General features: G+C 43.4%; 1 protein-coding gene across 1 annotated transcript; it reads left to right on the forward strand.

Moving 5' to 3' along the window:
* Positions 1-1,062: 1,062 nt before the first annotated feature.
* Positions 1,063-22,826, forward strand: LOC104910060 (fibrocystin-like). Its single transcript, XM_031552658.1, has 18 exons — positions 1,063-1,158; positions 4,255-4,312; positions 5,592-5,670; positions 9,061-9,135; positions 11,288-11,352; positions 12,198-12,237; positions 12,578-12,648; positions 14,325-14,426; positions 14,859-14,954; positions 15,601-15,736; positions 16,406-16,520; positions 17,056-17,331; positions 17,988-18,077; positions 18,235-18,328; positions 20,116-20,258; positions 20,350-20,480; positions 21,942-22,123; positions 22,660-22,826. Exons 5-18 carry the CDS (start codon positions 11,322-11,324, stop codon positions 22,800-22,802), a joined length of 1,650 nt encoding a protein of 549 aa, XP_031408518.1. The 5' UTR covers positions 1,063-1,158; positions 4,255-4,312; positions 5,592-5,670; positions 9,061-9,135; positions 11,288-11,321; the 3' UTR covers positions 22,803-22,826.
* The last annotated feature ends 2,012 nt before the right edge of the window (positions 22,827-24,838 follow it).

A 24,838-nucleotide genomic window follows, 5' to 3' on the forward strand; every position in this document is an offset into this window, starting at 1 on the left:
AGTGCCATGTCCACATCTCTCTTAAATATCTCAGGGTTGGGGACATCCTCCCCTGCCCAATGTTTGATACCCTCTCCATGAATAAATTATTTCTCATATACAATCTAAACCTCTCCTGGTGAGAACTTTGCCATCTGTCTGGTAGAATCCTTGTTGAGTCTGCACAGGCACTGTTTCTGTACCTGAGCACCTCCTAAGCTGTGCTCCATTTATCCATGCAATTTAATGAAGTACTAGGTTAATTAATCGTGTTGTATATGAATCAGGATGGCCTAGGTTGGAAGGGACCTCAAAGCTCCAACCCCCATGCTGAGGAGAACAAACTGAAATTCAGGCTAGGCTCAGATCTTCAAAACTCTGTAGGCAGGAGCACGGCACCCAAGGAAATCTGATGTCCTTGCCTGCCCAAGATCACAGAGAGAAGCTTGTGGTAAGAAGAGAAACAAATATGGCTCTAAGCAGCAGCTGAGGAATCTAAGATCCCCCTTCTCCAGCCTGTCATAACTTAAAGGATGTTGTTTGACTAGCAGACTAATAGTGCCTCGAGAGGCAGTAGGAGCAAACCTGTTGGAGTTCTTCCATCCCGCACTGCTGTGATTTGTTTGGGAGTTAATTCTACCGAATACTGTGCTGTGAAACCATGTTCACTAAGGGTGTAGTACTAATTTACAAACCAAGCTTTTCTGTAAATCTAGGCAGCCTTGGGTTGTTTTAATATTAATGAATTACAATTGTTCATTAGTATTAATGAATGCTAATGAGCATGTGTATGTGCTTTGCATTTACATACAATGTGAGTGTATGTTCTGGTATATTCCTATTGCCTTCTGCACTTAAGTACAACTTTTTCCTCTGCCCTCATATTCACTTTAAACTGTAGTTCCAGAGTCTGGGTTTGCGTGCAGAGTTTGTGTTCATCACATGAATGTAGTTTGCTTTACCAAAGCTTCAGTGAAGCTGTTTAGAATGACCCAATGAAGAACCCTTTTACCTTGAAAATAACAACAAATCCATCTGTATAAAAATAATATAAATATTTTTCTTTTTCTCCTACCTAGGTCTTCACCCCAGGAGGGTTTGTACTATGTGGAGGTGAGCTTTAAAGGACGTGTGATTAACAACCTGACTGGGGTGGAGAAAGAAAACTATGCTTTCAAGGTAATCACCAAACAAAGACAGAAGTATGATAAAAGTTTCTGATACTGAAAGAAGTCAAGCTTGGTCTCACAGGGTTTGTATTGAAGTAGCATCTCTCATAGTGATTGCACGTCAGGACATGAAGCTAAGATGCTCCTTGTGTCCCTTAAAACTAGAGCACACTACATTCAGTGGTCTGGCACTGGACAATCTATGTGACCTGAGGTCTTTCAGAAGCAAAAACCTGGGACTGAGTTAACCTGTCTGTGCACGTCAGCCACACAGTCAGAAGACCATCTTGTGGGTTTGTTTTACCCTTGTCCAGAATTAGTCATGCTTTCTGTGACTCTCATGGCCATATAGCAGGATTTGCCATTTTCAACTAAACGAGTTTGTAAGGGTGTGCATGGTCTTGCTAGCATTGTAAACATAAAAACAGGAAATGATTGCTTCCATGGCTTCTGAAGGAGGGTGGAGCGAGGTGGTGCTCTCAGCTCTTGTGGCTGGAAGTACTCTCATCTTGTCTGAGGCCCTTTGCTGGTTGCAGTTGCTCATACTGCTGCAGAGTGGTTAATATCATAGAATCACCAAGGTTGGAAAAGACCTACAAGATGATCCGTTCCAGTGACCTGCCTATCACCGATAGCTCTCACTAAACCAAGTCCTTCAACACAACATATAAACATCCCTTGAACACAGTGGAGTCGTAGAGTCATAGGCTTGGGTTGGATGGACCTCAAGATGGCCAACTTCTTGCTCAAAGGGTTGGCCATGAGTTCACCACTGGTTGCAGTCTCCTCCTTTGGAGATATCCAAGACCCAACTGGATGCCTGCTTTCCTGTGTAACCTGCTGTGAGGAACCTGCATTGAGGAGGTTGGACTTAATGGTCCCCAGAGGTCCCATGCCTATGGTTCTGTGATTCTTGGGGCTTCACTAAGAGCAGTTATGACATGATGTTGGGGCTTCTTGCAGAGCAGACCCCTTAGCCATGGCTGTACACTTCAGGATGAGGCCTAGTCTGTTCAGAAGTCACGTCCCCCTTCTGCTAACTTTGAGTATCAAGCAAGAAAGCCCAGCATTTCAGTAAATTGCACATTAAAACCAAAGAGTCATTGGGGGGTTCAGCTAGCTTAGAGAGCTGATGAAAAATCACCAGGGGATGCTGTTAATGAGACACATTGCAAGCTAAATAAAACACAATGTGTCTTTTTGTTTTGAGACTGGGACCTGGGAGCTATGTGTATTAAAAATTAATTTCGCCTCTGCAGTGGATTGGAAAAGCCTGCTGCAGGCAGCAACAAGTCTGAACGGCTCACAAGACTTGTGTCAGCTTGTGGCCCTGCTTTTGTGCTGGTTCTGGCTGATTTCTTTGCATTGGCTCCAGCCTGTGGTATGGGCTTTGCTGCTCTGCCGTGACCATAACTGGAAGGTCTGTGGCTACTCATTCATTTTCCATGTGACCATAATAAAGAAATAAATATACTGAGCTCTGGTGGGGTTTGAGGAAGGTTTGAAAAAATATTTGCAGTGGCGTTCTTGATTTGAGTTTGGAAATCAGTTGTTTATGCTATCTGTTTAGTGACATGGTGAGTAGGCATGGAGGTGATGGTTGGATTAGGGGATTTCCGTGGTGTTTTCTGACCTTAATGATTCTCTGATTCTACTGGGCTGACAGCAGCATCTGTAGGTACAAGAAGAGAGGACTCAAGATGAAGATGAGGGAGATGTGATGAAGTTTTTAAGAAATGGATGACTTGGTGGATAGGGACAGGCCAAGGGGGAAGTTGTTTTTTTTTTTGTTTGTTTGTTTTTTTCCTATAAGGTTGATGAAATCAAGTAGTTGATGACTTAGGACCAGGATCTAGCTAGCTAGCAATGTAGCTGGCCAGTTTTATGGAGGTATTTACAGCAGAGGAGCAAACGGATTTTTGCAGAATCTGAACAAGTCAGGTGCCTTTACAGATCATCCGAAGTCCAAGGTACCTAAATACCTTGATGGATCTTACCTAGTGTTACTCATTTCCAGAGTGCAGAATGCTGCACAGGGGAAAAAACTGCATTACTCTTGCATGTCAGGGCAGGTATCTGAGGAATAAGGCTTTCCAAGGTCTTGTTGCTTAAACCAGGGTTGTGCCTGTGATAGTGAGCAAGGTGGGCAGTGCTGGAGTCCAGCTGCTGCTGATGGTGAGCTGATTCCACGTGAGTTATCAGCATGTGGATAGCCATGAGTACTCCTGGCCCCTTGGCAGATGAGTAATGGTCCTGCACACCACTGTTTGAATAGGATTGGTGTTGGTGTAAGCAAAAGATCCTAGAGTCAGTTTCTTAAAAACAAGCAAAACACTTGCAGATTTTTAGAGTAATCTGGAGGAAGAGGTCAGCAGAGCTGATTGGCTTCTTGAAAGTGCAGCCTAAGTTTGTGCTGGGTTTGGTTGTCTCTGTCTCAGCTACTTCAGGATGCTGAGGACAGCCTTCTTCCACTTGCAAAGGCCTGCTGTGTGGTCCCTGTCTCTAAGAAGCTTACTTGAAAACTGCTTACTCTGAGGCTTCGTTTTTGGCCAAAGTAGAGCCCCGTAATCTACTTTGAGTACTTCCTTTCTTCCTTAGAGGACAAGGAATTCTGTCCCGAGGACACTGTGATGTGTTATACTGTGTTAACAAGGGTCAGTATAAGCATTTCCTTGGCTACACTGTTCAAGCAACTGATAAGCTTGTTAAAGGCTAGCTGAAGTATCCCAGAACTGTGAAGCAGAAATAGCTTTGAAGATATGCTACTGGTGGGAAGAATTATGCCACAATGCTAGGTGAAATGGGGGTCTGAACACCTGAAAGAACACGGCTTAGCAATTTTGTAGTGTTAAACCATATCTTCTGGGATTGACTCAAAGTAGTCCAGAGCACAAGGAGGATGCAGAAAGAGCAGCAAGCCAGACTCTGAACACAAAGGGGGAAGAAGTTGTTCCATTCTCGGAGCAGGATTCTGCTCTTCAGATCCAGTTCTGAAGCACGAGTCTCTGCAGTGTGGTTGCCAACTGTGTTGTGAACAGAGCGTAATCAGAGCTCGCTGGGCTGCTGTGAGAATGACTGCTGTTTAACTACAACTTTCTACTTGCAGTTTTCTGCTGAGCAGACTCCCGTGGTTTACCAAATTAGCCCTCCATCTGGCATCCCAGGTAAGGGACCTTTCTTTAGGCTGGGGACCACTTTAATTATTATTTGATGTTCCATCCCATCTTTATTATTATTATAAGAGTTCTGTCTTGCTGGATTTAACACAGGCTTTTTCAGAACGTAATGCCCAAGCTCATGCTGACCAGGAAAACGGGTTTGCAGAAGGGGTCTGTTCCCCTGCATACAAAAGAGATGGGTAATGCACTAAATTGCTCATCATTTGAAGTCCATCCTTGGTTTTAAGTGTTTTCAGGTGGAGTTCAGTTCTAGATTCTCATGCCTTGTAATACAGTGTCTGTATACAGGTTTCTTAGCTGGATGCTAGGCTTCCCAAGGGACAGCATGGGTAATGTCAAGTGTTCAGTGCTAGCTGAGAAAACAAAGCTATGTGAAGCTTGTGGATATGCTGCAGGACCAGAAAGACTCATTCCTTTTTGGACCCTCAGAGTGAGGATAGGGTGTATCAGATGATTTAAGCTATCTGTGCTGACAAATGAATTAACCAGGTACCCAGCATAGTCAGTGGAGTGTTGGGCGTGATCCAACTGGCCAAATGCTTCTATTGGGGCAAGCTGAATTGTTCTTTGTGATCTTACTGACCACACAAATTAGGTCTCTGCTGCCTATGGTGGGCTCAGAAAACAACACACATCACAAATCTACGTATTTATCTACAGTGTAGATATGCAGGTTAAAATTTTGCTCTCTGAATTGGCTTTGGTTTAAACTGCTTATTTGTTGTAAGTATTCCTTTATCGTACTGTATGTTAAACTTTGATATTGTTGCTCTTATTTTAGACTCTGCTTTAAGGGCTTAATTTTAAGCATGCGTTCTAGTGTGTTGAATAGCTTGTCCTAAAGCTGAAGTGGCTGCTGTGCACAACACAGTGAGAATGGACTTTTGTGCACGAACACCCAGTGCATGTTAGCAATGCCACTTTGGCTGCTTTGTGGCGTTCTGCAGCAGCATTTGGTCAGGATGGTGCTTTCAGCTGATAAATGTTGAGGAAATGCCTTCAAAGTCCAAATACCAGAGTTTTGCTGGGGAAAAAAAAAAGGAATAATTTTTTTTTCACTGAGAAAGGTGTGTTTTGGACTAAGGGGAAGCAGTCACCTTGAACTTGGATAGAGAGTAGATATAGGTGCAGCCAACTGGGCACCTCTCTGCACTGTTTGCAAAGAATTTCTTCTGGAATTTCTTTTGTTCAGCTCACAAAATCTGCAAATGTAAATACTCCACTTTTAAAAGACGCCCTTCTGTTTCCATTTCCTCTTCAACAGGAAATTTAATAGAGATCTATGGGAAGACATTTGCTGGGAGATATGAGACCCTGGACTTCAATGTGGATTATATTGATGGGTAATTATATATGAGCTGCTACCCGACAAAGCCCCTGTAAATTGTTTTCTTCTACTGCACTCTGCAAGAACAATAAATTGCAACCAGTTGGCCCAGAATTGCCATTTACTGCTTTTGTGCTTTATTGCAGCTCATGAGTTGGGCTCCAGCAAACTTTGTTAATCTAATTGCAACTGGTCCATTAAGCTAGTTGGTTTGTTTACTGGCAGCACAGTCAATCACAGCTCAGTGTGAATTTACTGTAATTGCATCTGGTTGCTGTAGATTTTATTTTGGCTAGCAAATTAAAATTTAACTAATTAAAATAATGTCAGAATCTTCAAGTTAAATAAATTTTCCCTTCCATTTGCATTTCTAGAAATACTGTTAGTTTGAAGAAAACGCTCTAGTGAGTCACAAGACAAAAGCAGAAGTGTGTGGGGACAGAAAGCTTTGTTTTTCCACTGCTTCAAAACCTCTCTGGTCACTTCTCTGTCTTCAAGGGAGGTTTGAATTTGTTTTCTGCTGCTTCAAGGGTTGCACTCAACAGAGAAAAGTGGGTAGACTTTCGAAATTTTCTTGAGAGAAAGCAGTATAAACTTGACCACTAAATGTTCACTGGAACAGGTTGCCCAAGGAGGCTGTGGATGCCCCATCCCTGGAGGCATTCAAGGCCAGGCTGGATGTGGCTCTGGGCAGCCTGGTCTGCTGGTTGGTGACCCTGCACATAGCAGGGGGATGGAACTGGATGAGCACTGTGGGTCTTTTCAATTCTATGATTCTATGTTTTTGTAACTAGCCACTAGGTTGAATGGAAAAGTCCCTTGCTGAGCAGCTCAGCTCTTTGCCACTGTGAATGAAAGCCCAGTGCAGATTCCTGCCATACCTGTTGCACCCATTTATCAGCCCTCACTGGGTACGCATTAGCATCCTTTTGTTTGATATTCACTACTGTTTTACCTGCCTCCAGTGGACCTGTGAAGTCTTCTATCTGTGGGAAGAAAGGCTGGTGTGCCTGCGTGCTCCACTGCTGGATTACTCATTTACAGCTTGACCTCCCATAGCTAAAAAGGAAATGGCCTTGGAGTCTTGGCACACCAGGCAGGTTTACATCCTGGTTTCACATGAGTAGTGTGCCCATTTTTGGTTTGTGTTACTAAGTGTGTTCCAAGTGGAGACTTGCACTTGGCCAGAGCCGTAACACATATTCAGATAGAGGAAGAAAAAACTTCTTTTTTTTTTGGTCGGTGTTCTAAAAGCATGGTGTATGCCTTTTCAGGCTTTATATAGCATACAGTGGTCCAGTGATGAACTAATCATTTTTGCAGCGGTGATTATTTTTCTGTTCGTTCTTAGTAGCACTGCAGATGGAAACTAGACGCTCATAAGAAAGAGGCAGGAATATATTTACTGGTGCAATATAGCACTTCAGCAAAGCTTATTTTTGTAACTAAGATGGTGAGAGTGGACCTCTTTGCTTTCTGAACTCCTTGAAACATGGAGGTAAGGAGCCCAGGTGCAGCTGGAGCCACTCCTAGTCATGGACTTGGTCAACTGTTTGAGGGCACAGTCAACCTGATGTGTAACCTTTGTGAAACCAACAAATCTTAAACTACTAGTCATGCAACGAGGATCTGCATTGGCAGGGAGCCTCTTGATGGTGAGGTACAAGGGATCTTTGCATAAGGGTAACCCCAAGAGGTGTTCCTACTCAAAGGGAGATCCTTTCATGCAGTTGGCTGCCATACAGGAGAGCTCAATGTGCTCTTGGGCTGCTCAGTATTGATAAGGTAAGATGGTTGACTCGTAGTGTTTGATATATGCTGACCCACGTATCTGCCATCAGTTCTTTCAGCCTGTAGTTTAAGGCAGGTTTGTGGTCATTACAGGTCTTGGCAAGACCTTAAATGTAATCAGTACTGTGTTCACTTTCTGCCTGAGCAAGGCCTGGGACATAAGAGCCAGGCTGAAGGAGGAAAATGAAGGGGAACACGCTGTCATGGGTGTGGATCCTAGCAAAGTGAAAACTTCACTAGAGGTTTTTAATTACTTTATTTGCCTTAATTGTTTGTTGACTCTTCAAGAAACATAACCATCTTTTGCTTGTTATACTAATTACTGTGAATTTATTTCTCCCACCTGATTCCTCCTCTCTAGTGAAAGTTCTTTCCACTATCAATTCTTTAAGGTGATGAATTTGGTGAATTTGATGTTAGGAATTTGAGTGTTTTCAAGTCATCTGTCTTTATAGCATCTTCTGTTGATGAAATAAAGAAATAGCTGAGCTCCATCTTGAAGCACTGTGGTTGTACCAGCCCAGTGCTGTACTTGTGCTGCCTGTTGCTTCTGGAAGGTAAGGGTCTATCCGGGACCCAAACTACCGATGCTTTGTGCTGCCCAAGGTTAGCATTGGTCTTGAAGATGGGTTTTTATCACAATCCTTATGAACATGCACTATTTAGTATGCAACCAAAGGGAAAAGTAGTGTATGTGTGTGTGTGTGTGTGTATATATATATATACATATATGTATACAGAATATATATGAAGGCAGCTCTGAAAGTAATGCCTCCTATTTTATTATCTTGGTCTATGACATCAGATGTTGCTGGTATGGCAGTAGAGTTTGTGACAGACAGCAGCAGAGGGGCAGTCTGACAGAATAACATCTGACATGGAAGTACATATGAAGCAAAGGTGTTTAACTGAATTCCTCTGTGCAGAAAAAATTGCACCCACAGATACTCGTTGATGCTTGCTAAATGTTTATGGAGACCAACCAGTGGGTGTGAGCACAGTGAGGGCTGGGTGGTGTGGTTCAGCAGTGGAAACAACAACACCGGGTCACCTCTGCTGGTGCAGATTTTTGTGGGCATGGAATGCAGGCTCTTGTTCATCTCTACTGAAAATGCATGGTTAATGCTAGCGATTATGTTCAAAATAGCATTTTATAGCTGAGAATTGGCTTTGTCAAAGTGTTATTGCATCATTTATATCTGTGATAGTTTCCACAGAAATAAATAGGAGGCATTACTTTTGGAACAATCTACATACGCACAAATAATATATACACAAAACAAAACAAAAACCAACCAAACAATTTGGGCTCATCCTGTTTTCTAGGTTAATAAAGGCCAGATACAAGTGAGGGAGAATTCCTGACCCTTTTGAAAATACTGGTTGCTGATTTTAACAGAATCACAGAATCATAGAATCATAGAATTGCTCAAGTTGGAAAAGACCTTCAAGATCAAGTCCAACTGCAACCTAACCATACTACCCTAACAACCCTCTACTAAATCATGTCCCCGAGCACCACATCCAAGTAGTTTTTAGACACATCCAGGGATGGTGATTCAGTCACTTCCCTGGGGAAGCTGTCTTATGTCTCATCTTTCTTTCTTTTCCCTAGACCAGCTGTTCTTGTGGCAGAAGGAGATGGATGGACCAGCCTCTGCTCTTTTGCTGACGGGCAAGCAGGAAGCATGTCAGTTGTTGACCTACCTTGGGTTTGTGTTGGTGTAAGGCCTCAGCACGTCTTGTGCATCAAGATTTCCTTGGCTTTTCAATAAACTTCTCAGTTTTGGCATAATGTGAAGAAGGACTGTGGGAAGCTGACCAGTCAGATAGAGTGGGCTGCTGGCTCGCTGTAGTTCCAACCTCTGATTGTGACCATCCAACCAATTCTTTATTCTTCAAACAGTCTAGACTACAAATGCGTATCTCTCCAATTTAGAGATGAGAATGTAGCGCAGGACCACGGCAAAGGTCCTGTGCAAGTCCAGATAAACAACAACACTCGCCTCCCCTTTGTCCACCAATGCCACCACTCCATCACAAAAGGCCCCCAGACTGGTCAGGCACGACCTTCCCTTGGTGAAGCCATTCTGGCTGTCTCAGATCACCTGCTCAGCCCTCATGAGCCATAACGTGTTCCAGGAGGATCTGCTCCATGATCTTCCCAGGCACAGATACGAGGCTCACTGGCCTGTAGTTCCTCAGGTCTTCCTTTCTCCCTTTCTTATAAATAGGAGTGATGCTTCCCTTTTTCCAGTCAGTGGGGAATTTGCCTGACAGCTCTTTTCAGATATAATGGAGAGTGGCTTTTCAGATATGATGGAGAGTGGCTTGGCAACCACATCTGCCAGGAAAAGGGCTGAGGAAAAGGCAGATGCTGTTCTCCTTACCCTCTGCACTACTGCAGGTCATCACTGAGTGCAAAGCTCACAGTCACAGGACAGTATTTCTATGCTGCTGTGGTGAGAACGTGACACAGCAAACACAGCTCAGACCATATTTTTCTGCTGTGCTTCTCTTAGTGTCTGTGAGCTTTGGAAAAGCAATGCTGTTGCTACAAGGAAATGAGGAAAAAGCCAGTGAAATTCAGTGCCAGGGCTTCTCAGTGAGCCCTCTTATTGGGCTGTAAAATTCCTCCTGCCTCCCAGGAGGGGAACTTAAATGCAGATTGTTCTGTTGATGATGGAACTTGTTGTTCCATGGCTCCCAAAGGTTGATATAGCACCAGCATAGCTTGCTTAATTGCTACTCATTCCTATTTGCAGACTGGGGGGCATGCAGAGCAATTAAGAGAGGCATCAGGAAATGCTGTCTTTTCTGGGAGCTTTTTCCTAGAAAAATAAGCCCATAGTCTGTCCTACTGGTATAGTTGAGTTTTAAGGGTGGGAGGAGGTGTGAAATATCTCTGGAAATACTCATTTACTGCCTATCTCCAGAGTAGACCGTGTTTTAAAGTTAGGTCCTCAGTTGTACAAATCAGAGATTTGGTGCTTATGTAGGTCTGGTCCTCCAATGCTTCCACTGTCTAGAAATGGGCAGCGTGGTCACTTTACAAATCCTTGCAAACCAGGCTTGGAGTGGGGTTTGGTTACCAAAATCCCATTGATTTGCTTGGAAGTTTGGCGTTCAAATCCTTTTGAGGATCCAGCCCTTAGTGCAGCAAGGGAGGTGCTGGTTGGACCTTGGATATCAGGAAGAGTTTCCCTGCCCTTAGGAGAGCAGTTCTGAGAGCAGCCTGCATGCATTCCCTGCACCACTGTGCTGCCTACATTCCCCAAGCAGGAAACCCTTTCTGATGCTGATAAAGAGTGGGTTTAAAATGTGAAAACCACTGATGCTGCCAACTTGTTCTATATGTGGTTAGACGAATTATAGTTTAAGTTTGTACAGATCATGTCATTGCATCATTGATGTCCCCCTGTCCTCCCCAAGCTGCTTTCCCATTTAATGCTGTTTCCCATCTTGCTGGCAATCTCTGATCTCCTGCTCAGACATCAGCTCCCTCTGTCCTATGCAGGCCCTCTCCTTCTAGAGGCATGGGTTTAAATTGCCCTTCTCAAGTTTAGAAGCCAAGGCTTGTCTGCTCTAGCTCATGTTTAAAATGGGATTTCTGCAAGTGATCACCAGTGGGATCATCACCTTATCAAAACAAGGATAAAGGGGGCAAATTAGAGTGATGGGACGCATCATCCCAAGCTGCTGATGGTCCCTTCTCTCTTGTTTCTAAAGGGTAGTGAGCATAACTAACTCAGATGTGAAAGCTCAATCTTTGATTAGATGCTTCTCACTGTGCTTTGATTTTTTGCACCCAAGGCTCAACGAAGCCCTTTGTTTCTCCACAGCTATTCCATTCAGACAAAAGAAGGACTGGGAACCATGCAGTGCCGGGTGGAAGGGAACCACATAGGTTGGTGAAAATGTTGGGGTGTGTGGGAGAGATCATAATTCTGCTACTCCTGCAGCTCTAGAGGAACCATTATTTTTTCCTTTGCTATTTTATTTCATCTTGTATATGATGGGCTTAAGAGATAATGGGGGTCTTGAAGGAGATTCTCACCTTCCTGGCATGGCAAGTAAGGTTGGATAGGATCCACAGGATCTGAGAGGAATTTTTCCCCTGAGGTTCAGCTTGCAGATTCAGATATGTAAGAGCAGATCCATACAATGTAGTATAATCTAAGGCTGTGAGCTTCCTACTTTGATGTTCAATTCAGTTGAAATGTGATTGAATATTGCCTCCAGCCACTCCACTAGAAGAGAAGGATCTCCTGTAGGTCCTGTGCCAATCCTGAGCAATTTCTCCACTACCCCCAGGGAATTTTGGGTGGTTCTTGAAACCTGTATATAAGCCACTGAATTCAGCCCCAGTTACATGTAGGAATAGGAATTTAGATGTCTTGAGTTGAGTTGAATCCTACTCCTGGAACTTTCCCGAAGTGATGCAGCAGTAATGGATGTGCACCACATAAAGACTTGCAGACTCTTTCAAGGGATTATTGGTTTTGGTTGTTTTTTTGGTTTTTTTTTTTGGCTTTTACTTCCAAGATTTTTTGGACTCTTGTGGTACACATTGAGGAATTTCTTTCTTAAATTGCAAGCAGGTCAGCAGAAATCAACACAACTGTACTGTTATAAGAAAAGCATAAGGAAGAGAATGGGGGCAGGATGTCTGGACAAGGTTTGGTAGGATGTGCTCTTCCTAAAGGTCTCCATGTTTTTGTCACATAAGCATGTTTCTTTTCTCTCCCCCAGGGTCCCACAATGTCAGCTTCTCAGTGTTTAACAAAGGAAAGTGAGTAAAACATCCTTTTATTTTTTTTTTTTCCCCTATAGTTTCATACGGGAGCACAGCTACATTTCTGAGGATGAGTGTGTTGAAATTTAATCAAAACTTGTGTTTCATTACTTAGACGTGAGGTTTTGCTGGTTTGAGAAGATGATCAGTAGATTAGGAATGAAAAGGGAGCGTGTTCCTCCCCCAAGGCATCTCTGTGATTCTAATACTTCGGCTTCAGTGCCCAAAAGAGACGTAATCCAAGTCCAACTTAAATAAAAGTGTCCAACCTTGCCAAAGGAAGGTCTGCACTGACTGAAGGGGACAGGGATCTCTAACACAGCTCTTTCTCTTGCAGGTCAGTGATAGACAAAGATGCTTGGCTCATCAGTGCCAAGCAGGAGCTTTTCTTGTACCAAACGCATTCAGGTATTGCACTGACCCACCCCACCGCTTGCACTGTGCCATGGCAGTGCCAGTATTGTCTAAGGAACACCTCTGGTTGTTGCTCATCCCAATGTGACCTCATTTTAACATGTAGTTCTACTGGTGTGATAAGTTTTGTGGTGGGCTGACTACACAAAGCTGCAGGCCAAAAATTTCAGCTATACCAGCTTTATATGCTGAGGTTGGGTGTGCTGCCATGGGCTGTGTTCTAAGTCTCCAGTGAGTTTGTGGTCCTCTTAAGGATGTCTTTGAACACTCTTTTGGACAGCCTAATCTGAGAGTCGGCCAGGGTTTGGAATGGAGCTGCTATCGTTATTCCTTGTGCTGTCAGAGCACCAGCAGACTTGATGTGTTGAATCCAAAGGGACTTCATATCACCTTCCCCCTTATGTCATACTGTTCGGTATGAATGCAGTGCTGGCCATAAAAGACTATAATGTAGGCCTTTGGATAGGCTAGTTCACCAGCAGCAAGGTGATGTTCAGCCACTCTGGGATCTGGATTAAAGGCTGGTGAATAGCAGGTTGCTGCAATATTATTTTAAAAAGATGTGGACCAAGACACTTTATGACTTCCACATGACATCTCTGGCTATGGTGAGAGTTCCCACCATGCTTTTGCCATTGTTTGCCTTTGTTCTGACCTGTCTAGGGGCTGAAATTAATATAATAATAGTAATTACTTTATAGGATTGTATCTTGGGAGCATGGTCCAGGAGATAACAATTTTTTCTTTTCTTTTAAAGAATGTAGACAATACATAAATGGATTTTGTATATTGTTCATAGCATACAACTTGTTTCACCTATATATTCAAAACACTTCGTAAAAGAGGATAATTTTATATCATTACTTACAAATGGAGTAACTATGTGTGTAATTAATTGTTAGTGGAGACCTCACTTGGAGAAGTGAGGTCTGCCAGGGCTTTCCAATAGGCAGTACTGCAGTAGCCAATAGTTAATACTGTCAAAGTGAGATTAAATTAAAATGAAAAAGTTAAGAAAAGAAAATGTAAATCTGGACAAGCTTCTCTCATGCTTTTAGTCTTTTTCAGATGATACAAAAAAAAAAAAGTTTGTTTAAACTAGGATGCATGAGTGAAAAGTGAGTAAACTTCAACAAAGAGAAAAATAGGTTTCCAGTGTGGAATGGGATGACTGTAAAAATGATCAGATCCTGTAAGATTCTCATAGACACAATGTAGATATCCACCATCTGTTCACCTCCCTCTGTTCATCCTTGTGGGACAACTGGAAAGTGCAGTGACACCTAAACCTACGGGCTAAACTGGGAGACGAGTCAGGCAAGGTCAAAAGGATTAAAGCAGTCTTAATGTCACTTTTCTTTCCAGAGCTCCTCAGTAGCACAGAAGATATGGTTTAGAATCTGGGCATGACAGATGCAGTCACTGCTAAGTCACAGCCCAGGCATTCTGGTATTTCCCTGTTGTGTGGCCAAGTTACCCGAGTGGTTCATTCCTGCTGTAATCTCAGCGGCTGCCGAAATCGCAGTGAAGGATCAGTGAAGCCTCTTTGATTCACAGGAGTCTGTTCCACTTGGAAAGAGTGCAAGTGCACTGCTGGCTTTGACAGAAATAGGGCTGGGGTTCATCTTTCCTGTGCTTGTTTTCAGATCCCCCTTTTCCTTCCTCTGCAGAAATAGCCTCTGTGTTCCCGGTGGCTGGAAGTCTTGCAGGAGGAACTGACCTCACTATTACAGGGGATTTTTTTGAGGAGCCCGTGCAGGTCACTGCTGCAGGTAACGGGAGGAATGAGCTGAGGGTTTTTGTGAACATACGAAGCCCATTCAACCCAGCTGGTGTTCATGGGCAGTGATAACATGGGAGTTGTACTCAGCATCAAGGATCAGCATCATTTGGGCTATGGGAATGAATGATTTTTCTTGGTTGACAGTACAAATAGAGGCTTCTAGCAACTCATTGCTGTCTTTTGGAAATGAAAGTGGGTTTATTGATACAGGCTGCCCAGGGAGAGGTGGTGTCACCATCCCTGGAGGTGCTCAGGAGATGTGGCACTGAGGGACGTGGTCAGTGGGCATGGGTGGGAGTGAGTTGGAGTTGGACTTGGTGGTCTTGGAGGTCTTTTCCAGTTGTAATGGTCCTTTGATGATTCTGCAGCTCGTGCATTTCCAACTCTCAATGGCACATTTGTCTCCTTTTCTTGCTGCCAGGTGTCCCCTGTAAAGTCAAGCGTGTCTCTCCCCGGCAAATCATCTGCACCACTGAGGCTGTTGGCAGGAGCAGGATGCTTGGTGCCTCCCAGCCAGGTACAGTGTTCTAATAACCAAAAGTCCCAACAGACCAACACACGTGGAAACAGAGAGAAATCATCAAGAAATTTGGTTTTCCAAAACATCAAGCTAGTTTATCTTAGGTTCATAGCAAGGAAAGGCAAAGTTGAAAGCTCAGCCCTCTGCCTGCAGATGGCCTATGGTGGGAGGAAGGTCAGCCCCATACAGCTGGGAAAAATGAGGGGGGGGGAAGTATGAATGATGTTTAGGAGACAGAATGGGGAACTTGTGCTGCTGTAGAGACTTTTGGGTACGTTGCCTGGGTAGAACGTTGCAGTAGGAAATTACTGTGCCCATAATGATGCTCAACTTATGTTGACTATGGATCAGTTTGGTATTTTTTCCTCTGAGAGCAGTCATCTTAGGTTTTTGGGAAGTAGATTGGTCTTGGTAGATTTTTGTTCTTACTGGTGGAGGATTTCAAGGCACCATGAATTTCCTAAAGTGGGAACAGTATTCTACCTCGTAGAAGAAAAAAGTGAAGAAAAAAAAAAGTACCCCACAGATGGAGCCAATTTATTAATTGGTTATTAATTAGCCTCCTTGCACCACCAATTCTAGCATATGTGCTCTGGGATTGTTGTTGGCTGCTGCTGAGAACACTTCTCTTTTAACTTTGTAGGAAATCGAGGGCTTCTCTTTGAAGTCTGGGATGATGCCTCTGATCTGACAGAAGCAGGGCCTGGATATAGATGGCAGTTTGTACCTAATGCCCAATCCCCAGTAAGATTTCTGTCTGCAGCAAAGCAGTCCTTCAGGTACTCGCTGATCTTAAAAGGAGATGAAGCTGTGGCAATCACCTTTAGTAGTGTAAGGTGTAGCAGTAACACATGACAGCTCTTTTCAGCAGAGCCTGACTTCATAGCTCCCATAAATCAAAGCAAACCCTCTGCTCTGAGGTCCTTTTGAAGCTCAACATATTCAGCAAAGTACTTTATTTCCTCCCTTTTTTGCTTTCTCTTGGTGTTCTTGTTCTGCTTGGCCTAGATGTGCTGAAATAGCACGAAAGAAATTGCTGTCGAGATAGAAGGAACTCTACTTAGGTGCTGCCTTGGGTTGGAGATTTGGTCACATCCATAGCCCATGTTGGCAACTGCAGCCATAGATTATCCTCAGTTCTATGAAGATGTTTGAGCCATGTTAGTGCCTCTTGGGATGTGCCTAGGAACAGCTTTGCAATGTGCTGGACATTTCCATTTTTCTATCACTTCTGTACTCTTCTCAGTTGATCCCGAGGGATTTTGAGCCTTTTCTGGCCTGCTGAGAAATAAGACTTTGCTTGAGAAGAAAAACATAGAAAAGATGATGGCAACAACAAAGCCATGCTTGTTTTCATGTTCTCAGTATACATGTGGAGGTTGGGTGCTGGGTGGCAGGGATTTTACAGTAACTCTTGTGTATGTTATGGGTGTTCTGCTTTTGCTTAGCTCCAGGCTTCGTGGATTTTTTGTGGCTCCTCAGACCAACAATTACACCTTCTGGATTCAGGCAGATGGTCCGGCGTCTCTGTACTTGAGTTCATCCCAAGACCCACAGCATAAGGTATTACTCTTAGCAGGGAGAAAAATAAGGCAGTCGTGATAGGGAGGGGCTTTAATTAAGGACATTTCAAGTGGGGGATTATCCCAGCATGGATTGCCTCGTTGGCTCCTATTATGCATCTGTTGCAGAGTGACACCTTGTGTGGTGTTATTTGACATTTTACATCTGGCCCTATTGGCCATTTGTCTCATGAAATGTATGCTATTGTCTCTAGAGTCTTCAGATGTCTTTTCCTGCAGACATTTTCATCTGTGTTTCAGGCTTGTGAGCTAGAGAACTGAAGCCATCTATGAAAATCTACACGAGGAATTATTAGTGGGGCTTATATGGTCAGCCATAAGAATTGTCTTGTTTATGTTATTGAGCCCTAAATCAAAGATCTTTGAGGTGAAGGCTTTTTGCTGTAGAATAGGAAAGAATGTATTGAAACATCAACCCACTGCTGTCAGCTATAAGCACAGCTCTGGTTTTGGAGCTGAAGGTACCATATTTTGGTGTTTTGAAATTATCACTGGTTTGGTTCATCTGGACATAGGTGAGAATTGCTTCTCTCCCATCTGGCAATTTGGAATGGTCTGGGAAGTGGGTGAAGAACTGGAGTGAGAGTTGGCAACCAAAATCCCAGAAATTTGAGCTAACTGCTGGCCTGAGGTACTACTTGGAAGCACTGCATCATGGAAAGGCACCCAGCAATGGGATGAGAGTTGGAGTCCAGATACACAACACGTGGCTGAATCCCCAGGTGGTGAACAACTACTACACTGAGAGACATGAAATTCGGGCTCATGCTTTATATCTCCCAGATGTACAGGTCAGTGCCGGGTACTTGACCCATGTTGGACAGGACCTTGGCCTAGATGACCTCCAGAGGTCCATTTTAACCTCAAGAATTTCATGGGATGTAGACTAACCCTGATTCAATGGGCTCGGATAGATCCTAATGGTAAAAATCTTGTCACTTAGACATGACAGTGCGTTCCCACTTTTTGTTGACCTGCTGCTTTAGTTGATAAATACTGCCATGTAGCAGTAGAACGTTTTTGTGACTTTCACACTTGTTGCCAGGTGGATGTTTTTATGATGCATTGTAATTTGCTCGTGTCTAAAGTGCAGTCTGGTTTTACCTTGCTTGTTACCTTGTTCTTGATGCTAATTCATGAAAGTTTGGGGTAGTTTCAATTTTTTTTCCCCACTAGTTGACAGCACACTCAAAGGGTTCACTATCAGATCAGCTCTGTGTTGCAATTGGGCGATGTAAACTTTCACCTTTCAGTGCTCAGTGGTGTGGGAAGTTGTTGTAGAATCCTAGAATAGCTTGGGTTGGAAGGGACATGAAAGATCATCGAGTTCCAACCCTACTGCCATGGGCTGTTCCTCCTTGGTAGAAAATCCACATAGCAGACTTGACCTCTTTGTGTCTCGTGAGAATTGTACCTGTTCTCATCTATTTGTTTCTTCACTTGACAGATGCTGACTGTGTCTGGCACGGGATGGTTCAGTATCTCCTGGAGCAATGCACCCCGCAGAATGATCCACACAAATTCCACTGCTCTTCAGGTAAGTGTCTCACCCTAAAGGATTTTAGACCTGGAAGTTTAGGCTCTGTCTGTATGGAGCTGAATAGAATCAGTGCAACTGTGACAGTGTGAAAGCTCTACTGGAATGAGCCAGGCATCACTGTCCTGTGACCACTTCTCACTTTTTGTTTTTAAAGGTCCAAACAGCAATAGAGGAACTTCTTTCAGTTGGGTGTGACATTGAGCCAACTTCTGCTAAAATACTCTTCCATGATGGCTTTGAGAAAGAAGGTAGTAATGTAACAAATAAGTATTTACTGTGGGAGTCATTTTCTGGCATAAATTTACTCAAAACCTTCAACAGTAGTAAATTTATGCTTTTACTGGATTTATTTGCATTTATTCTAATGAGACATATTACATAGAACTAATATTACAAACATGATCGATGTATTAATGAGAGTCTTTCTGCAATAATTTCCGTGACTGAATCATACAGCAAGAAGCTGATCAGAGCAGGTTATTTTTCAGTGTTGGAACCATTAGGAGTACAGACAGAAAAGCCAAGTCTTCGGGCATGTGAAATTATTCATGTTTCATAATGTGTGCTGGGGAAGCAGATCTGGAGCAGCCCAAAGCGACAGCTCAGGCTATAGCCTGATGATAAGTCTTTTGCTTTTGGTGCTTCCCAATGACTGAGAAAGTGAAAATCTGTGCTACACTTGACATTTAGGCAAGTGTTATATAAATAATAATAATAAAGATACACCATTTTTTTTCTGATATTGAAGTATTACATCAGAAACTAATTCCATTTTATATCTCTGATAGCAGTAAAATATACTAAAATATGCCAGGAAGTCAATGATTGCCTAGAGACCTCACAATACATCCTTGTATTTAGTGTAGACAGAGAGAACAGGACCCAGCCAGGAATATGTGTGTTTGGTGACTGACTCATCTAAGCGGAGGAAAGGAATTAATTAAACTGGAGAGAGAAGGGAAGCTTTAGGCAAAAAAATGGAAACCTTGCAACTTTCCAAATTGGAAATTAGTTGGACATTTTTTGTCTAATTCTGTGATCTCAGTGCTCCAATCTTGCCAACAAAAAAGTTGTGCCAGGGGAGGATCAGACTGGATATTAGGAAAAAATTCTTCTTTGGAATACTGGTTGAACACTGGAATGGGCTGCCTGGGGAGGTGGTAAAGTCAACATCCCAGGAGGTGTTCAAGAAATGTTGTCTTGAGGAATGTGGTTTAGTGGGCAGCATTGGTGGTAGGTGGATGATTGGACCAGATGAGATCTTTTCCAACCTTTATGATTCTACAATTCTATGAAGTATTTTCAGCTCTATGACTTTCATGTGCCTGTTTTTTTTTTTTTTCCATGGGTGTACCTTCAGTGTATCTACCAGCAGAGATTCCAACAGCTCCAACACCCATTGTGTAAAGAATCACGGTTCCTTCCTTTACGTATTTTCTCTTTATATATTTAAAACTACCAACTTCAAATGGCAGGGCTTTTTCTCTCATTTTGACAGAAAAGATGATTTATCAGTGTCTGCTGTAAGAAGAAAGCCTCTTTTACACTGGAAATGAGAAATCCTAGCAGGTTTTTGGTAACAAGGTTGATAACTCAATGGAACAGAAGTCCAAAAAGTGAGGGCAGATTCTCAGTTGCTTAAAGATATTAATCTCTAACTTTGCCTGAGTGTTTTTTGAAAAGGAAGGGTGGTTTCAATCGGTCATACTCTATCTGGCTTAAGATGGTAGCATTTTCCACAAGGTTTTTCTGGTCAGCATTGGGATGTAATGATTAGTGTAGTATGGTCAGATTGCGGTTGGACTTGATGATCTTTGAGGTCTCTTCCAGCAATTCTATAATTCTATGATCTATCCTCCCTTAAGCTAGGGAACTACTGTGAATGTTCATAACTTACCTAGGCAGGACACTGAGGAGCAGAACTATTAGATACAATTGTTTTGGACCTCTATTTTTGTCATTTCCATGAAAACTTTTGACTGTACTTGTTATCTGAATCCTTTTTAAGCCTCTCATCCTGTTGTTTTTGCTTCAGGTACAGAAAACTCTGTCACCACAGAACACGTTGTCTATGGAACAGAGCCATTCTGTGGGAGGTTCAGTGCTCGCAGCCCAAGCCAGCTGGTGAAAGCTACTCCATCATCTCTTCTAAGATATGACCTTACTGAGTACACACATGTAAGCGCCTGCTCTTGCTGAGTAAATTGTCACTGTAGTTATAAACACTGCTATGTTTACATGAAAACATTTTTCTTCATTTTCTTTGCAGGTTTGTTTTGCACATAAAGGCCACATGAGCAACATTCTTCATATCTCAGTGTCCTACACCAACATTTCCTTATCTTCAATGGAAAGAAACCTCACCTGCCAGTGGGATTTCAATGGAACTGACCCCACAAGGTATCCAGACACAGTGCACAGAGATGACATTTTCCAAAGTAAGAGGGTGTTCTAGGAGAATGGGGAGCAGCAAGTTCTTGTTTGTCTAAAATGATGGTTGGTCTGGATGATCTTATAGGTCTTTTCCAACCTTGGTGTTTCTGTGATTCTGTGAAAAATAAATTGTCACATGGGGCAAACTGATGGATGCTCTGTCCCTGTGCTGACGTACCTGGAATGTGCTTCTATTGTTTTTGAAGACTATATGAAGAGATAGGCACATTATTTCACCATAATGCGCACTGGCCTGGAGAGTTTGATCAGTCTCTAGTTAGCAGAAATTACCAGGAATCAGACATTAACTTCCTGGGTTTTTTTGGCGTCATTCAGTAGATTTTCTGATATGAGATGAAAATGAAGTTGTTTGGTTTTTTTTCCCAGGGAAGTTGTGGTATCATTAGAATGTAAAGCTTGGAAAGTTGGTGTAGTTCTTGATTTTCTGTATTTCAGCTAGAATATATGAGTACAAAACGCCACAGATGGAGAACACTATGGGCAGTGCGAAGTTGGGGGCAGGCACATCTTAAGAAAACAAGCATGCAAACAAAAAATAAAAAAAAAATCCGAACCAGCAATCTGAAGAACTTCAGAAAGTGAAATTGGAATCTTAGCTTTCATAGAATCACAGGATTGCTTGACTTGGAAGGGACCTTTAGAGGCCATCTGTCCAACTCCCTGCAGTGAGCATGGGCACCCACAGCTCCATCAGTGCTCAGAGCCCCGTGCAACCTGACCTTCGCTGTCTGCAGGGATAGGCATCCCTCACTTTTCTGGATTGGGCCTTTGTCTTCCTCACCCTGTCCCCACACAGGCTAGCAGCATCCCTGTACTCCTCCCAGGGTACTTGTCCTGCTTCCACTGCCTGTGCGTGTTCTTCTTGCTCTCCAGTTTGACCAGCACGTCCCAGTGCAAACTTCAATCCTGATGTCTCCAGTCAATTCACTGGTGTTGGTGAGCAGTAGGTCCAGTACTGCATCTCCTTTGATGGGGCTGTCTATTACCTGGCTCAAGAAATTATCCCTGATACATACCAGGAGCCTCCTGGATTACCTACAGATCACCATGCTATGCTTATCAATTGGATCCTTCCATTTTTTTCTGTGTTTTGTAAGGCTGAGTGTGGGCTGTGTGTGTACCTCTGGAAAGCAGGAGGGGGGTTCATATAACATTACTACATGATGGAAAGAAATAGGGACCTTGATTAATTGTCTGGAATTCTCAAGGGGCCTAAGCTTGGTATTGATCTCTGTAGAGGAGGGTGCTGAAGCAGGGATCTAAAGCTTTATATCTTCCAGAGAGACTTGTTGAGTGATCAGATGTTGTGTGCAGGTAATAATAGCATCATCTGAGTTTATCTCCAGATTCATTCACTGTAACTACCCAGCAATAAAACAAAGACTGCACCACCTTGGTGTCTTCCAGCTGGACATTCTCCTGCACTGACCTCTGGACAGGGTGTGTGAGTCGCTCTGTGCCTCTCCAGGACCTTCCCATCAACACCCCGGTGTTTGTACATCAGATTGACTTGCTGAGCATCCAGCAGAAGGAAACAGCTGGGTTGTTCTACCTTGATGAAGTCATCATCACAGACAGAGCTGTGACTGGTAAAGGAATCCATTTATTTCCTGTGAATGTTGCAGTCATAGAATCGTATCATAGGATTGCCTGGGTTGAAAAGGCCCACAATGCTCATTCAGTTCCAACCCCCTGCTGTGTGCAGGGTCGCCAACCAGCAGACCAGGCTGCCCAGAGCCACATCCAGCCTGGTCTTGAATGCCTGCAGGGATGGGGCATCCACAACCTGGGTGTTTCCATGTTTCTTCTTAGAAAGTTTTAATGACAGAGCTAGTTAAAACCATTTTGAACGGGAAGGCTGTTTCATAACAGGCACAAATCTTCTTATTTTCTCTATTTTTTTAATTTTTGTGGAAAAAGATATCAAGAACTAATTGCCAAACATCAACACTCTGGGTTTATTTGGAAATATTTCTGTAAATGTAACTCTTGAATGCTGTTGCTCAAACAAAAAGCACTTCTTCCCCAAACCAACAAGATACCAGCTCTAAAATGGAAATAACCTAGGCATGATTACATCTGTTCTCCTGACTCTGGTGGATGCTTATGCTATTTTTCCTTTCAGTTTCTCAGAGGGATCCCAAGCCACGTCGGCTGGGTGGGCAGATAATAGAAGCAGTAACTGTGGTGGGGTCTTCTCCTACTTACAATGTGTCCTGGCTGGTGTCTGGCTGTGGTGCAAGTCTGTCTCTTCTCTCCCTAAGGTAGGGACAATGTGATTCTTTCATATCCTGTAATAATCGTTACGAATTCCCATGGAGACCTTTATCATCTCAGAGGATGTGCAGAGTAATTCTGGTCCAGCTTAGAAATCCATGTACTCCCTTTGGTATTTTCTTCTCTAGGCATCTATGTTCAGGCTCTGCTCAGATAACTTCACTAAGATGTCTACAGTGCATGTGAGATGCATCTTCCCTAAGATGTCTGCAATGTTTTCAAGCTCCTAAATGGTGGACATAACTTGAACATGCATTGTAGGTGTCTTAATGAGGGTACCTGTCTCTGGTGTTGAGGTTTCGTTGTGTAATTGGGTGTCAATTGCCTAACTAAGGTGTTCCACATGCTCTGGGATATCACAGAATCATGGGGATTGGAAGAGACCTCTGGAGATCATCTAGCCCACCCCCTGCTAAGGCAGTTTCCCTGGGTTGCATAGGAAAGTGTCCAGGTGGATTTTGAATACCTCCAGAGAAGGAGACTCCACAGCCTCTCTGGACAGCTTCTGATGGTGCTGTCACTCACAAAGTAAAGAAGATCCAGGCTTCCCATGTTCCAGTTTGTGCCTTGTCCATACTGGGCACCACCAAAAAGAACCTGGCCTCATCCATGTAATACCCTTTATTTAGAAGCATTGATAAAATTCCTCCAAGCCTTCTCTTCTCCAGGCTGAACATCCCCAGGACTCTCAGCTTTTCCTCAAAAGAGAGATGCTCCAGGCTCTTCGCCATTTCTGTAGCTGTTGAGATACATAATTGTCCCTGAAGTAAATATGAGCCACCAAGGATGTTGGGCTCTAGGGAAACCTTAGCCCTTCATGGAGATCAAGACATTCCCTCCCAGTAATTCTGACACCAGTTGCCATATTGAGCAATGGAGGCCTACCTTATGTCCTTGTTTCTGTTCTCTGAGTCCCCTAATAAATTTGAGGCAGAAGCACAGGTTAAACAGATCAGCTTTCAAGGGCCAAACTGGCAAAGAATCCAACTTTTTCTGGGCTTGTATTTTGCTGAGTTGGGAATGACCTGATGGGACCAGGGCCAATGCAAGATGGAGACTGGAATGATGCAACCTCTAACCCTTGCACTGTGAGCAGTTGGTTCAGCTCAGTTAATTCACCCCAAAGTGAATGTTTAGATGTTGTCCTGAGGGGACAGGATTTAGTGGAGAAATATTGGTGGGAGGTGGATGGTTGGACTGGATGACCTTGGAGGTCTTTCCCAGCCTTGGTGATTCTCTGATTCCATGAACTAGCACAGCATAGAAGGGTTTGTCTTTTAAAAGTCTCACCTTGAAAAGCAGAGTGCAATTGCCAATGTCAGATGTAGTGTTTTGGCACAAACCTCCAATGGTGAAGACAAGGATGAGAATGAAGGGAGATGTCTGAGGTTTTCATTTAAGTAGAGATGCAATCAAGGGAGAAGGGATGCTTTTAATCCTGCTTGCAGCTTTAACGAGGCTGGCACTGGAATGCTACATGCAACGCTGAGTGCATTTGTCAAAGGGCTTTAGAAGAACTGGGAAAGAAAGCCATAAGCATGATTACGGAACTGAGGAATATGCCTTGGAGGGAAAGGTGTAGGAGGCTCACTGTGTTCAGCTTATCAGAAAAGAGGATTAAGAGATAAATTGATTACAGTCCCTCTCGTCAGGAAGAAGGGCTTAGTTCTGCATCTCAGAGGGAGGTGTAGCAGAAATCGAGGTGTGATGCTGACGCCAGGTAGATAGAAAATGGAAATGATCACAAGCTTTAAAAATGGGTGCGCTGCTCTTTGGGTATTTTCAAAACCAAACTGTTTTTTCCTTAACTGAGCACGTACTGTGTGGTGCTTTAATGCACCTTTCTGGGATCAGGGAGGAGTATGATCTAAACGTGATGTGCTCACTGGCTGCTGCAGGTCAGACAGAAGACCCAGTGCTCCTTTGAGATACAGATTCACGAAATTGGCTCTGCGGGATTTCGGCTGGGCTGGGAGATATGAGTTGTTCTCTGTGCTCTTAACCACACGGTGGCATCGTTGTACCAC

This window comes from Meleagris gallopavo, chromosome 2, assembly GCF_000146605.3.
Source record: "Meleagris gallopavo isolate NT-WF06-2002-E0010 breed Aviagen turkey brand Nicholas breeding stock chromosome 2, Turkey_5.1, whole genome shotgun sequence".
Taxonomy (NCBI): Eukaryota; Metazoa; Chordata; class Aves; order Galliformes; family Phasianidae; genus Meleagris; species Meleagris gallopavo.

What these genes read in the sequence shown, in the direction of transcription:
- LOC104910060 (XM_031552658.1), top strand. Translation starts at nt 11,322, where the DNA reads ATGCAGTGCCGGGTGGAAGGGAACCACATAG. An exon ending in TATATCTCCCAGATGTACAG is followed by an intron (nt 17,332 to 17,987) that starts GTCAGTGCCGGG and finishes TTCACTTGACAG; the next exon opens with ATGCTGACTGTGTCTGGCAC. An exon ending in TGATGGCTTTGAGAAAGAAG is followed by an intron (nt 18,329 to 20,115) that starts GTAGTAATGTAA and finishes TTTTTGCTTCAG; the next exon opens with GTACAGAAAACTCTGTCACC.